This window comes from Scyliorhinus canicula, chromosome 13 (genome assembly GCF_902713615.1).
Source record: "Scyliorhinus canicula chromosome 13, sScyCan1.1, whole genome shotgun sequence".
Lineage (NCBI taxonomy): Eukaryota > Metazoa > Chordata > Chondrichthyes > Carcharhiniformes > Scyliorhinidae > Scyliorhinus > Scyliorhinus canicula.
The window spans coordinates 68,705,187-68,721,453 of record NC_052158.1 but is presented as its reverse complement, the minus strand read 5'-3'; the positions used below and the strand labels follow the sequence as shown (position 1 = coordinate 68,721,453).

Genomic DNA, 16,267 nt, shown 5'->3' with positions numbered 1-16,267 from the left:
ACTGGAGGATTACAGACTACGGGTAAGGAAGGATAGATGTGAATCCTTCAAATCTTTTATTGAATTCCGAGGCCACATAATGGATGCAAAAGTGGTCACAAATCCCCTTCAAAAGGAAAAGCCATAACTGAGGCATATCATGCAGCACACTAATGTTATCTGGGAGAGTATCGCAACTTGGAACATCAGTTTGTGGGTGTTTCGTTTTGACAAAAGGGGACCTCCAATTCAATAATGTCAGTCTTGAGCATATGTTCAATTTCCTTCTTCACCTGTGATGGCTGGACCTAACCTACATAGATGTTGTTTGATTGGAACTGTGTTCCCCATATTGACTTCATGCATCGCTAACCCCATTCTACCTAGTTCATTCCCGCAAATATAGGACAGCAGTAATTCTGTTGGTTCGCTTCAGCTCTTATCTGGGAGATGAATGAACCACTAGTTTAAATTTCCCCGTACTTCCGGATTCCCCAAATGAATTATAGAGACATCACTGTCAAAATGTTACCACTCATCTTCTCCCTGCTTCATTCCTAACAAGACCTCCTGCTTGTTTTCATCTCCTCCATCCTAATACTCTTTGACATAGAATTTTAAAAAATAAAAACATAGAATTAATGTTTACAGGACACACTCCGTGGGATTTGCTTCTATCTGGAGTGCATACCAGATAGTTTTTCTTGTTCAATTTCCTTTCAATGTAACACAGTCCACTGAATCTAGCTTTCAGGAGTTCGCCTGACACAGGTAACAACACGAGCATTCCCTCTCCGGTTGTAAAACTGAATCTGGACCTTCATATGTGTCCTTGCTTTTACTCCCTGCTGGGCTGTCTTTTAAGGTTTTACTTTTTACTCTGCTGCAATTCACTCAACCTCTTTGAATTAAACACATTTGTCTCATTCTCTGTGCCTGTCTCATTCTTATTTAGTTTGATAAAGGTGGTATCAGATAATCTGATCTCACTGGCCTCACCCTGGGCTCAAAATTCCTCTCTCTTTTGTTTTAGCTTACCAGCCTCTGATCATGTCACCACACAATCTGAAAATACTTCAGGGGGTTCCTTTTGTAATTTCTCTGTGATAGGATTCTCTATCAGCTGTTCGACTACAGTAGGCATCACTATCGTCTGGCATCCTGCTGCATCATTCCCGGGAATGAATTGAATGCCTGCAATGGACAGGATTTTGACCACGCCTACCACTACATCCCCTATCTTCAAGCTACTCTGCAAATTTATTTTTAGTAAAGGAATTTTTTTCCTTTCTCCGAGAATGCTGCTGATCAGAACCTTTTGCTGTCATATCTCTCCTGGACAACAAATATCTTCATCGCACAACATAAGGGATTGATTTGTGCCTGAGCCTCATAAAATTTCAATATCTTTTTGCATTTTATCCTGTCCACATGGAAATATTTTACCTTGCCACACAAATACCTCCGCCAGCTGCTGGTCATTCTGCCCCTGTGTTAGTTGTGCACACATGTTCCTTCCTATTGTCTTTTTCTTTACTCTGTGTATGAATCCTATCTACTTCTCCTGTTCTCCATCCATTGGTTTCCTGTTTTAATATTTGTTCGCCCAACCAGCCGACCATTTATAGAATCCCTACAGTGCAGAAGGAGGCCATTCGGCCCATCGCGTCTGCAGCAACCCTCTGAAAGAGCACTCTGCCTAGGTTCACACCTCGCCCGATGTCCATAACCCAGTAACCTAACCTGAACATCCCTGGACACTAAGGGGCAATTTAGCATGGCCAATCCACCTACCCTGTACATCACTGGGCTAAATCGCTGGCTTTTAAAGCAGACCAAGCGGGCCAGCAGCACGGTTCAATTCCCGTACCAGACCGCCGGACAGGCGCCGGAATGTGGCGACTAGGGGCTTTTCACAGTAACTTAATTGAAGCCTACTTGTGACAAGCAATTTTCATTTCATTTTCATTTCTTTGGAATATGGGAGGAAACCAGAGCACCCGGAGGAAACCCGGAGGAAACTCCACCCAAGCGCGGAATTGAACCGGGGTTTCTGGCACTTTGAGACAGCAGTGCTAACCACTGTGCTGCCCACCATTTAGTCTCCAACATCGTGATTTTGTGTGGCCCAGTTTATTACAATTAAATTATCTGACCTTTTTCATATCACTCACCCCACCAACAGATTTTGTGGAATTGTTAAAAATATTTTTACTAAGGCATTTTGTACGTACATTAAACATAACCAAAACCAGAATGAAAACAAACGGGAAATCTCATAACAAATAACACCCAACCGTCCCACCCCACCTGCCGTCCCCCTCTACCCTACCTCCCCCAGCTGACATCTTAACTGTCCTTGAAGAAGTTGATAAACGGCATCCACTTCTGTGCAAACCCATCCACTGATCCCCTCAAGGCACTCTTTTAAAAAAAATTTAGAGTACCCAATTAATTTGTTCCAATTAAGGGCAATTTAGCGTGGCCAATCCACCCATCCTGCATATCTTTGGGTTGTGGGGGTGAAACCCACGCAAACACAGGGAGAATGTGAAAACTCCACACGGACAGTGACCCAGAGCGGGGATTGAACCTGGGACCTCGGCGCCATGGGACAGCAATGTTAACCACTGAGCCACCGTGCTGCCCTCTCAAGGCAAACGTACAGGAACTCCGCCATGTCACTGACCAACACCCCCGGTTTTGGCGGTCCCAAGTCCCTCCACTCCAACAAAGACCATCTCCGGGCTACCAGGGAGGCAAGAAGATGGAAGAACAATGTTTACGTCAACAGTCATACTACAACAGACACGCATCTCAATTGGAACCACTCACAATGGATGACCTAGTAAGAATCAAAATTCCAGATGGAGAATGGTCTGCTCCAGCAACAATCATTAGGAAAGCAGCTCCACGCTCCTACATAGTAAAATCAGCGAAAGGCACGATTCTTCGATGAAACAGACGCGCTTTGCAAAAAATTTGATTACACCACCAAATTTTTCTCGATTTAAACGTCAGAGTCAATTTTTCGTGACAATTTACTGCATACCAGAAATTCGAATGACATGTGCAAGACAGTGAAAACATCACTTTCACCACCTTGTCAGCTAAGAAGATCGACACTGACGACGACAAAGACCAAACAGACTGAACTTGTAATATATCAATTGTTGTGTACAGTCGTTGCTCCAGTTTTGCTTGTACAGATATACATCTCATGATTTATTGTTATAGAATTATACAATTTTCTTTCAAACTCAGAAAATATGGAAACAAAAAAGGGGGATGTAGTGATCTGTATATCTGCTGGTATGTAAAAGGTTATCAACTGTATCATAGTGCTAGACAACCACTAGATGGCAGCACCAGATCCATGTATATAAACTGAACTCAGAGGTTCTTCCTGCTTCTTTGTATCAGGAGTGACTAGATAGCAGAGAGTTAGAGAGATAGCTTAGTTGGCATGTGTAGTTAAACATCATTTATACTTTTTCTTATTTACTTAATCATCAGTTATAGCTGTAGAAGAGTGAACAAACTCATTGATATTTATATTCGTTATTCATTAAATGTTATTTGTTTAATTTGAAGACTGATAGTTTCATTGAACTACAACCATCAGACCATTCTGGAAGTAAGCAAAAGAGTAACCACGTATTACAACAATCACGTAATATAATCCTCATTGGGGAAGGAACCATCCAATAGTTAGTTCCATCAAAGATCTGAGCCATGGAGGCCTGTTCCATCTAACATTTAGAGCCACGGCAGATTGCAAATATTCTCCTCTAATGGATGCAGTTTTATCATAGAATTTACAGTGCAGAAGGAGGCCATTCAGCCCATCGAGTCTGCACCGGGTCTTGGAAAGAGCACCCTACCCAAGGTCAACACCTCCACCTTATCCCCATAACCCAGTAACCCCACCCAACACTAAGGGCAATTTTGGACACTAAGGGCAATTTATCATGGCCAATCCACCTAACCTGCACATCTTTGGCCTGTGGGAGGAAACCAGAGCACCCGGAGGAAACTCACGCACACACGGGGAGGATGTGCAGACTCGACACAGACAGTGACCCAAGCCGGAATCGAACCTGGGACCCTGGAGCTGTGAAGCAATTGTGCTATCCACAAGGCTACCGTTTTCCCAGACTTGGTCACCAAAGCGGTATTTGTGTGGTAACTATTAGCTGGATTTGACCTATAGTGTTACCAAAAAATTGGATGTTGCTTGAAAAATGGGTGTCTCAGTGAGTTCAAGGAACGTGGGCATATTTTTGGAACAAGAGGTAACCAGATAAAACGGTGTGTTTAGTATTTCATATGCTTAAGTGTCATAGTGTACATTAGTCCTTTGTCATGTGTTTTTTTCTTTTAATAAATATTCTTTATTAATTGTTTACATTACGACTGGACTGGTTCCTGACTGGGCTATACATTATTCCAAACAAATAAACATCACTGAGAACCAGTGTTTCAAGTTATCCTTCGGGACTTTGAGACACTCTCTCAGATTACATCAACAGGGTTGTTTTATGAAATAAAATGTTTCCTCTCAAATTGTTCCAATCTGTGGTTGATGGATCAGTTACCAATTATTTCCTCTTTAAGAGTGTCCCAGGGGTCTGTACTCCCCACCACTTCTTCATAAACTACATAAGCAAGCTATCACAATTATTTTCTATTTGTATCTTACTATGAGAAGATGTATGCACTGAATTCAAAAGCTATTAATTCCAGTAACACCTTTGGAATATTAAATAAATTTATTAGCAAAAGAAAATAAAACATAAAAACACAAGATTACATTTACACAGTTAAAATTAAACTTACAGAACATAGAAACATAGAAAATAGAAACAGGAGGCCATTCATTATGATCATGGCCGATCATCAAATTCGATAACCTGATTCTGCCTGCTCCCAATATCCCTTTAGCCCCAAGAGCTGTATCTAATTCCTTCTTGAAATTACACAATGTTTTTGCCTCAACTACTTTCTGTGGTCATGAATTCCACAGATTCACCACTCTCTGGGTGTAGAAATTTCTCCTCACCTCAGTCCTAAAGCGTTTACCCCTTATCCTCAAATTATATAATAATCTTTAATATTGTCACAAATCGGCTTACATTAACGCTGCAATTAAGTTACTGCAAAAATACCCTAGTCTCCACAATCTGGCGGCTGTTCCGGTACACTGAGGGAGAATTTAGAATGTCCAATTCACCTAACAGCACATCTTTTGGGACTTGTGGGAAGAATCCGAGCACCCGGCGGAAACCCACGCAGACACGGGGAGAATATGCAGACTGCACGAACAGTGACCCAAGCCGGGAATCAAACATGGGACCTGGCGCTATGAAGCAACAGTGCTAACCACTGTGCTGTCGTGCCACCCTATGAATCCTAGGTCTGGACTCCCCCACCATCGGGAACATTCTTTCTCAATCAACCCTGTCTAATCCTGTTAGAATTTTGTAAGTTTCTATGTGATCCCCTCTCACTCTTCTAACCTCCAATGAATATAATCCAAACCGATTTAGTCTTTCCTCATATGGCAGTACCGCCAATCCAGCAATCAGCCTGGTAAACCTTTGCTGCACTCTCTCCATAGCAAGAACATTTTTCCTCAGATAAGAACACTAAAACTGCACACAATGCTCCAATTTCAGTAAAACATTTCTGTTCCTACACTCAAATTCTCTTGCTATGAAGGCCAACATACAATTTGCCTTCTTTACTGCCTGCCGTAACTGCACACTTACTTTCAGCGACTGATGGACGAGGACACCAAGGTCTCGCTGAGTATCCACATCTCAATTTACACCCATTCAAATAATAATCTGCCTTCTTATTTTTGCTACCAAAGTGGATAACCTCACATTTATCCACGTAATGCTGCATCTGCCATGCATGTGCCCACTCACTCAGCCTGTCCAAAACACGCTGAAGCATCTCTGCATCCTCCTCACAGCTCCCCCTCCCACCCAATTTTATATCATCTGGAAATTTGGATATCATACATTGAATTCCCTCATCCAAATCATTAATATATAATGTGAACTGTTGGTTCTCGCACAGATCCTGCGATATCTCACCAGTCATAGCCTGCCAATCCAAAAAAGACCCATTTATTCCAGTGTTTTGCTTCCTGCTTGCTAACTAGCTTTCTATCAATCTCAAGACACTACCCATAATACCATGTGCTTTAACTTTGCATATTAATCTGCTATGTGATACCATGTCGAAAGCTTTCTGAAAGTCTAAATAAACCACATCCACCGGTTCTCCCTGGTCAACTCTACTAGTTACATCTTCAAAGAATTCTAGTAGATTTGTCAAAAATTATTTTCCTTTAGTAAATCCATGCTGACTTTGTCTGATTACATCACTGCTTTCCAAATGCTGCGCTATGAAATGCTTGATAATTGACTCCAGCAACTTTCCCACTACCGATGTTAGGCTCACTGGCCTATAGTTCCCTGTTTTCTCTCTTCTTCCCTTTTTGAATAGCGGGGTTACATTCGCTACCCTCCAATCTGTAGGAAATCAAAAAAATAGTCTTACTTGGTAAAGCTCACAAATAACACCCCCCCACCCCTTGAAGCAACAGTCCTTATAGATATTTAATCTATTTAAAAATCCAGTAATATTACCACAAGGCTCCCACTGTTACTGTACTGAAGAGATGTCCCAGGACTACCTCTCTCTCACTCCCACTATCTGTGAAAAATTCTAAAAACTTTAAAACAAAACCCTGCTTTCTTTAAAGAAAACAGATGGGCACTTCTCTGGGTTGGCAGAAAACTGCTTCACTTGGCTTCTTTTCTCTCGTCGCAAAGCACGCTCCAGGAGGCCTCCACCAACACAGCTCCCAACCGCTCCTTGAATATTCTTTTTCTCTCTCTCGTCATTTCCCTTCTTTATCCTTCTTTGAAATTTTCCTTTCCTAGAAAATAAAAAACATTTTATGCTCTCCTCATGGCCACTGCCTTCGGGCAAAATTAATTTAAATTACTTTGCCCTATTTATTTATGACCTTTTCCCAGTTGTAAATTTCCCTTTGAAATTTAGCTAATGCAAATCTCTACCCAAATCTTACTTACCTGAAGAAGTTCGAACTTGGCCCTATTCACTTCAAATGCCTGCCTTTCACACATAGGCCCTTTAATGTTACAGCCCAACATCCTTCAGTTTAATTGCATTAGTCACGCACAGACATACACAGAAACACCACAAGGTTGCTTCCCAGAATAACACCATAACCCCAAAAATATTGCAATAAAAACATTTTCTTCACAACGTTACAAAAAAGATATTGAGACACTGGAAAGGACAGAAGGAAGATTTATAAGGATGATGCCAGGAATGCTTGGGTGCACACATCAGGAAAGAATTGATAGGCTGGGTCTCTTTCCTCTTGGAAAAAAGATGACTGCAGGGTGATCTAATGGAGCTCTTTAAACATGTGTCAAGTTTTGATAGCGGGATACAGACAGAATGTTTCCTCTTGTTTAGCAAACCCACTAGAGGTCAATAATCACCAATAAATCCAACAGGGAATTTAGAAGAAACGTCTTTAGCCAAAGAGTGTGGAGAATGTGGAACTCACTGACACAGGGAGTAACTGAAACAAATAACATTGATGGACAGCAAGGGGCGGCACAGTGGTTAGCACTGCTGCCTCAGCACCAGGGACCCAGCTTCAATTCCAACTTTGGGTAACTGTGTGAAGTTTGCAAGTTCTCCCCGTGTGTGCGTGGGTTTCCTTCGGGTGCTCCGGTTTCCTCCCACAGTCCAGAGATGTGCTTTGTGGATTGGCCATGCTAAATGGCTCCTTAGTGATCAAAGGTTTGGCGGGGTTACCGGGATAGGGCGGGGGAGTGAGCCTAGATAGGGTGCTCTTTCGGAGAGTCGATGCCAATGCGATTTGCCAATGGCCTTCTTCTGCACTGTATGATTGAATTCTATGACTCTGTTAGGGCAAGTAGGGGGAAGCTAGCTGAGGGAAAGGGAGTAGATGACAATTACATAATTAGATACGGAAATATGAAATGAAGCTTTAGTGAAGCATAAATACAGCCATGGACTAGTTGGACCAAATGGCCTGCTTCTGTATCTGTATATATCCTACAGCCATATAATCCTATGTAATATTATTTGATAACTGACCCCTTCAAGCCAATCTTCACTGCAATGTTAATTCTTCTTTTTTTTAGCTCTACTGGTAATTATGTGGCAATTTCTCCTGTGGCAATTAGTCCTCTGAACTTTCTTGATGTTCCTTCTAAACTCAAAATATACTCTTCTAGATGCTCTTCCTCCTCTGTATCCTCACTCTATCCAGACTCACGTCAACATCGTCCAATTCAGGGTCAAACGTTCGGTTATTCAAAATTGGGTTTTTCACAGATGCTAAATTGAAGCGCTCTTATTTAAAATGTTTGTTTTTGTGATAAATCTATTTTCAGCTTGAATAATAAATGTGCAGCAGGTTCCCAACTTAAATATATCAAGGAATATTTTTGGATGCAAGGAAATAAAAAAAATTATGTTCCAAAACATTGTCCAAACTGAACTCGTTCATGGAAGATACTGGTTTGGGAATGTACTAATGGATTTGAGAAAATGTTGAAGCATAACATCACTTGGGGAAATCAGTGAAAGTTTGGCCACAATTTGTTCCTGGATTGAAATCCAAGTGGAAACATTAATAAATGTATGCTGAGGAATCAGGAAAATCCTTAACACTCTCCTTTAACTCCTCACTAAGGAACTGTCTGGCGTTCTGTCTCTCAGCATAGGTTTACAGACGAGTGATAACTCCTCACTAAGGAACTGTCCAGAGTTTTGTCTCTCAGCATAGGTTTACAGACGAGTGATAACTCCTCACTAAGGAACTGTCCAGAGTTTTGTCTCTCAGCATAGGTTTACAGACGAGTGATAACTCCTCACTAAGGAACTGTCCAGAGTTTTGTCTCTCAGCATAGGTTTACAGACGAGTGATAACTCCTCACTAAGGAACTGTCCAGAGTTTTGTCTCTCAGCATAGGTTTACAGACGAGTGATGCCTGACCTGGCTTGATACAAAAAACCAAAGCGCCCGGAAAAACCCAAGCAGATATGGGGAGAACGTGCAGACCACACAGACAGTGACCCAAGCCAGGAATCGAACCTGGGTCCCTGGCGCTGTGAAACAACAGTACTAACCACTGTGCTATTTACTGATGCTTAATCAAGTTTCTGAAACTATTAAGTGAGTTAATAGACTATTTCTTGCCGATTTAGCAAGAAATAAGCCAGACCACAAGTTATGGACTAAATGCTATTTATTGGTCACATTTGCAAACACAAAGTTGGGTAAATGAATGCTTAATTGACATGAGTAAATATAATTAAAGGTGCCTTTAATAAAACAAGTAGCCAAGGTTACACAGGCAATTGATTTCATCACTATAAATCACTATAAATCAGCTCTAATAACTGCTGAGTATCAACTATAGCCAGAGTTTAAGCTAATAAATTGGTCACTTCAGCAGTAATTCCTAGATAGCTGACAAGTCAGCAGCTTTTAAAGGTAATTTCATGATTTGAAGACATGAAGAAAATAAATGCCTATATTATCCTGGTTGCTTTATAAAATTATTATTTTTAAATGGACGAATGGATAGACTGATAAAATGGATGCTAGACCGTCACTCGCCCCAGTGTGCTAACCGCCCTTCAAAAATGGTCACCACTGACCACATGATGGTGATTCTGTAAGTTTCTGAGCAGTTTAAAAATGGACAAAGGCTAACACATCCTCTGAAATTTAGCATTGCTTACATTCTATAAACATTCCAGCCAAAACAGTAGACACAATGTCTGCTATGGCTGAGCTATTTGCGGCCTTATCGCCAATGTTGTCCTAATGGTTCTACGGTTACCTGCTCAACCACAATGGGTTTTAACAAGGGGGCCTAATTAGCTCAACCTGAAACCACCCTGTCGCATGACCAAGATTTCAGCTGTTTGAATTATTTTAATTGTACAGCTTTTGGGTTTTACCAACAGTCACTATTTAACCTCAGAAGAGAAGTAGGACTCCAAGGTAACAGCCTGCCTCTGTCTACCATTTACCACCTAACAGGTAACAACAAAAAGATGCCCAGATCTAAATTGCCTGGCCTTCATCGACACTATGTACTACTGGAACATCGCAACCTCTGAATTGGTGCCTATAAAACGAATTACATGTGCTTTCTCCCATCATGGAGGGCATTGCTTCTGGAAAAGAAGATCACCATGCAAAAGATTCAACCTGCTAACTTCTGAAGGAATACACCATTGGCCTTTTTGATTCATGACTCTGGACTCACGTGGAACCACAAGTCCTATTTTTGTCTGTGGTCTTGGCCTTTAAACCCTTTCTTTCCCGTATTCCTCTTTTATTCTGTGAGTACAAAAGTGGAGGATGCTGTGAATCCACTTCCCATGCTTTCGAGTGTGTGTGAAATAAACCAACCCACTGATTTTTACCCTATTTTGAGTTTGCTGTGGTATTATTAATAGGGGGTTGTGAGGTTATCAATGAAGGGTTGAATCACCCCAAAACTGATGTTGCAAATATATGCAACTGCATTAAAAGGGGAAAATCCAAAACACCTTTTTTGCTTACGAATGTGGAATGAGTGGAGAAATCAGGGCTGTTTTAAATTAATTCCCGTCCCCCCTATAACAGTAATTTAGCAAATAGTTTAAGTTTGCCTAGGTGATTAACAATATTCAGAGTTTATGCAGCCTCATCCTCATAACCAGCATAGCTGAGTCAATTGCATCAATTGAGTCGTTTTCTGACTTCTGGGCTATTGAGTTGATGAAGCCCTTTGCAGCAAGGTTGCATTTCACATGGATCTCTGGTTCTGACTGAACCCACCTCATCTGAGCTGGTTTTCCTCTCATTAATAATTAGCCATAGTCCACAAAGGACCACAAACATCTGTCTCCAGTAGATAGAGAGGGAGTTAGAAAGAATTGGTTATACATAGTTTGAGGAGGCGCCACTCTACAGTCTTGAGGTAAGGCCAGGAGGCAGACCTCCATGGTCTACCACATCCAATATAGGGATTGAACACAAATTGCTGGTGGCATTCTACATCACACACAAGCCACCCAACCAACTGAGTTAATCGATTCCTCCACAATTAAGTGACACTCACAGCACTGCCTGAGGGCTGTATAGCAACAGGTTAACCTTTCACTCTTTGGCTTTAAAGATATCTGTACCGACAAGGATACCTTTTTCACTTGCAGAGTCCAAGTTCTTACAGAAGAGGAATTGAAGAAATAAACATTTCCTTTGGGTTCACACAGGATTGTTACTTTGAGTTACTTCGACCATCACCTCTGAGTGATCCAGTGTCAGCAATGTTCATGCCTTTTTCTGTTAATCAGCCCCAGCTAAAAGGTACTGGTGGATGGATTTCCAGAGCCGTTGGTTCGATTTGGTTCGAGCAATATACCTTTATTTTACAGCCTTAGTTTTAGCAAACAAACTATCACAAATATGAAGGGTCATGCTCTGTTTATGACTCATTAAAAGCTTCCTATCTGGAGCCATGTGAAGGATAACAACTTTACAACTTTGTTTGGTTGTACAGAATATTGAAAATTGCTGAAAATAGAGAGAGCTGAAGTTTTTCATCGTGCACTCATCAGGCAAAATGCAAGAACGCCAAATTTCAAGCAATCAGGACAGTTTATACTGCAGATGAAAACGGGTTGAGAAGGGACTTATTCAAGCCTTGCCTTTGTTAAATTACCTGGAAGCTTGGGGAACCTGTCGTTCCCTGTCACTTTTTCTGTGGTGACGCCAACAGCCAACTAGAGTCAACTTACTAACCAATCAGCACCCTTTTCTCCTGGAGTATAAATTGTTGCGGTCATTTAATATTTTGTATTCTTCTGTTTGTTCTGTGAGTGCAAGATGAAAAGCTTCAACTACATGTCCCACCAGCAATACATTACAACTTATTTGTTTAAAAGCTTGTGGCGGCATGGTAGCATAGTAGTTAGCACTGTTGTTTCATAGGGTCAGGGACTCGGGTTCGAGTCTCTGGTTTGGGTCACTGGCTGTGCGGAGTCTGCACGTTCTCCCTGTGTCTGCGTGGGTTTTCCTCCGAGTGCGCCAGTTTCCTCCCACACGCCCCAAAAGACGTGCTGTTGGGTGAATTGGATATTCTGAATTCTCCCTCAGTGTACCCGAACAGGTGCCGGAGTGTGGCGACTAGGGGCTTTTCACAGTAACTCCATTGCAGTGTTAATGTAAGCCTACTTGTGACAAGAATAAAGATCATTATCATTCAACTACTTAATTCCCCATCTTCAATTCAGAAGCTAAATTTCCAATTGTATTGGGCATGTTCAGTCAATTTAGGGGGTATTTCTATATACCAATCTCAGTGGCAACTCTTTGCCAACCTTACGGAGAATTGTCCCTGCGATAGCAAACAAAAGAGCTTTTGTTATCGATGCAATCACAGGTTACCAGATTTGCTCAGTCTCGTTTGCTAACCAGTTGGATTTATTCGCCTAACATGCCTCAGCATTGATAAAGACCGGATAGTTTTTGTGATTTCTCGATATCGGAGAGCATAAACATAGGGGGAAACTGCCTTGGGTAACATCATCAGCATGTTGGTCATTGACAGACTGATCCAGAGTCCGGTCATGTAGGAGACCAGGTGCAGTTCCTGGAGTGCTGTCCCCGCCACCAGTACAAGCAGAGGAAAGAAATAAAAAACAAACAGCACTGAATGGATGACATAAGTGTGCCTCGCCCTGGAGTTGCCTCCCCATATCCCCGACGCCTTGGTTTTGCAGTATAACATGACATAGCAACTGGAGATAAGTATTAAACATATAAGAAAATAAATGATGGTGAAACTGTAATAAATCTTTAACAAAGGTGTGTGAAGGATGGAGAGCACAAATATTAAAGGTAAAATGCAAATTGACAATGTGGAGAATGGATTCTGTTCAGTTCCAAGTGTTATTATATAGATAACGGTTGGTGCAACGGCAGATATGATCCATATACAAATGATGATTTTAATGGTCCGGGTGTGCGGCAAAAGTGAGGTATAACGAAGAGGCCAACCAACAGCCACATAAGTGTCCACCACTGTAGCAGTGACTGTCAGGATCCCATTACAATAAACCACCGTTAGCACGTACAAGAGAGTTTCACAAACGACTTTAGGCATTCCCACACCTGCAGCATTCAGGATGTCAATGAAGGTGTTCAATATTGAGTAAATCAAATCATTAAGCAACGTGTTGGCAAGCAGTAGATACCTGGTCTCCTGACAAAGGTTATTGTTTGAAAAGATGGCCAGCAGGACCAGAGGGGTTGCCAAGAGTGAAGCAAACAAACAGACCACCAGAGGAATCATCAAAATGTCTGTTTTGGAGTGCCCCATAGCATTCACCCACGCCTGAATCGCATTATATTGAAGATAAACGTCCTCAGGATGGGAAACATTTGCAGAGAATTGCACAGTAACAACGTCTTCACCCAGAGGATGCACCACTTTGTAAGAATCACAGCGTTCACATTTCGATAAATTCATACTGGTCAGCGGAAGCTCATGTTTCCACAGATCTGGGTCTGCCTGATTTCGGTGCAGTAATGCTTTTCAAGCTCTTAACAAGCTCAGCTCGTCAATGTAGACTAAAGCCTTCTGAGGTCCTGCAGATTATGCCCATAGCCATTTGCAAGCAATGTAAAAGACTATAATCTCCACATATGAAGGAGGAGAATCTACAAATGAAAAGAGAACCATTTTCGAAATGCAGCATAAAATGAATTCCAAATACTGTACTGTCCTGTTCAGTCTTAAGAGCACACATCTAGAAGTGACTACAGCAGCGATTCAGACTTATTATAACATCTTAAACCATCTACATCTTACAAAAATGAATATATTGTACCAACAGTGATCTTCACATATAACCCCAAGGGTCCTCAAGGACATCACAGATCCATGACTCTCTCCCTCCCAGTCCAGTAGAGAGTCACTACAACTCGATGGCTAGTTGTTTGGTTTGACACCTCATTAGGCACGTACTTTGCCTGGCCACTGCTGCTGAACAGAAGGATCAGTTTACTTAATCCAATCTCTGAATTGATAACAGCTTCTAAACAACCTCTTGCAAAACAGCACTAAACCACATCAGACATTTCCAATTATGTTAAATATGTGGTAAAATGGATATTGGCCTGAATTTTGGGCCCAATATAAAATTGGGCACTCTAAAATAAAAATTGGACATTTTAAATCAAATCACAGTCAGCTCCAGGACTGGCCTGATGGGAATTCAAACATGATCAAGTTCGAATACACTGAACACAGACAAACTGCCAGGATATGTCTGGACCTGCTTTGTCAATCACCAATTAAGAGATAATCGGTCCTATTCATATGGATTGGTTGTTTTGGGTTGCCCATATGAAGCTAGACATTCTGGCACCCAGTTTTCCTGCCATTACCACATATGGAGAGAGGTTATGTGCAAAGAATACACTGAGGAATGGACCCCTGGGTTGGGTTCCTGGTGTCCTGCAGAGTCGCAATCGGCAACACCATTTGGTATTGCGATCCCCGCCAGTGGCGGACTGGGTCTAAAAATATTGGTTGCCAGGAGACAAAGGGGGCCCACCCACAACTACAATGCTATCATTTAATTTTCATAACGAATAAATAAAATTTTCAAAAAGTACATATGGAAAAAAGGGTACAATTAAAATGTTTGTGGAAAAAATGTGTATTTCTTAGTAATTACAGTGTACATGTACTGTACATATTACTGGCAGTAGATGCCAAATGTAAATACAGAATGTTATAATTGAATTTTTTATTTATTTTTTTTAATTTTAAGTAATTGGTTGATATTTTTAAATAGTTTACTGCACAATTTACACATTAACAGATAGTTCAAAAGCACAATAGAGTCCACTATATTAAGAGCAATCGTTTGTGTTCGCTAGATGATTGTGCGAATCTGCCAATAATTGCTTCTGCATCCAACTTATCTAACAATTCCTTTTCAATGGATAGCAACATGTATGATTCCAAATTCTCCTCAGACAGCAAATTTCTTAACCTTGTCTTTATGATCTTTAGCTTTCAAAATGTCCTCTCACATTGGACTTGAGTAACTGATAGTGTGCAGATGACTTTATAAAGTTCATAAAGGTTATCATATGCCTTGTCATGAAGTCTGTTGGATGCCAGAATTTTTAGTACACATGATGGGCAAGTGCTGCAAATTCTACAATTGTTGCAACTGGAATCCATATTCTCACCATCATTAAGCAATAGCTTTAATACATCAAAGTTTGAAGCAAAAGAAAACAATTCCAATATTACTTGATCTTTGCTGATTTGTGGAAACAGCTTAATAATACATTCCAATGCTTCATCTTCAAGGCCCTTCTCTGCAATAGTTTTAAACTTTGCTGGGTCCAAGCAGGACAAATCTTTATACAACTGTTTGTGTTGTACAAAGCGTGATTCTAGTGACTGGACAATGCGATCTATTATTAGGTTAAACACATTTACTCGAATATCAGCTAGAGAATCTGAGGAATTTCTTTCATCATCAATAAGCTCATCTGCCATTCTCTTCTTCTTCCTCTGCCACTTAACTGGCAATGCTGTGTTGCTCGTTTTACTGGAGTGTGATTAACACGCCTCCATTTAAAGGCCGTGTGCTTAACAGTGCTATGGCTCTGTATGTGTAATTATGCTCGGAGTCGCCAGGTGCCGTATTGAGACACCGTCACAAGTATATCAAGGTCAGGTTCAAAGTAATAAATCCGTACACCGATTAGTAAGTCCAAACGATTGGTGTTTATTATAACAAATATAATAAATACACATGCATACGCTAAAGAGACTAACTTACTTCTAATACTAAACAACTAAATACTTATCTAGACAGGAACAGGCAAGGTCAGGGAACAAGGCCTTCGTCCCGTTCTTGGTCTGCAACTTTCTGATTCGTAAAGTTGTCAAGATCTAGCAAGGTCTGGATCACGTAGCGATCGTTGTATTGGCACTTACAGTTCGATGGCTGAGGCTCAACGGCCGGTGATGAAACTGGAGTCAGGATGCGATGTAACAGGTCTGGGCCGGAGCAAAACAACAGACCTGGGCCGGAGCAAGCAGACCGAACCATGTGCGGGACCTACTCTTATAGGTCCTAGAAGTCCGTGCCCCCTTGAGGCGGTTCTTTC

At 41.3% G+C, this 16,267-nt stretch overlaps 1 protein-coding gene across 1 annotated transcript; it reads right to left on the bottom strand.

The window, feature by feature from the left end:
• Positions 1 to 12,536: 12,536 nt before the first annotated feature.
• On the bottom strand, positions 12,537 to 13,670 carry LOC119975609 (probable G-protein coupled receptor 148). Its single transcript, XM_038815397.1, has one exon. The coding sequence runs from the start codon at positions 13,596 to 13,598 to the stop codon at positions 12,537 to 12,539; it is 1,062 nt and encodes a 353-aa protein (XP_038671325.1). The 5' UTR covers positions 13,599 to 13,670.
• Between the last annotated feature and the right edge of the window lie 2,597 nt (positions 13,671 to 16,267).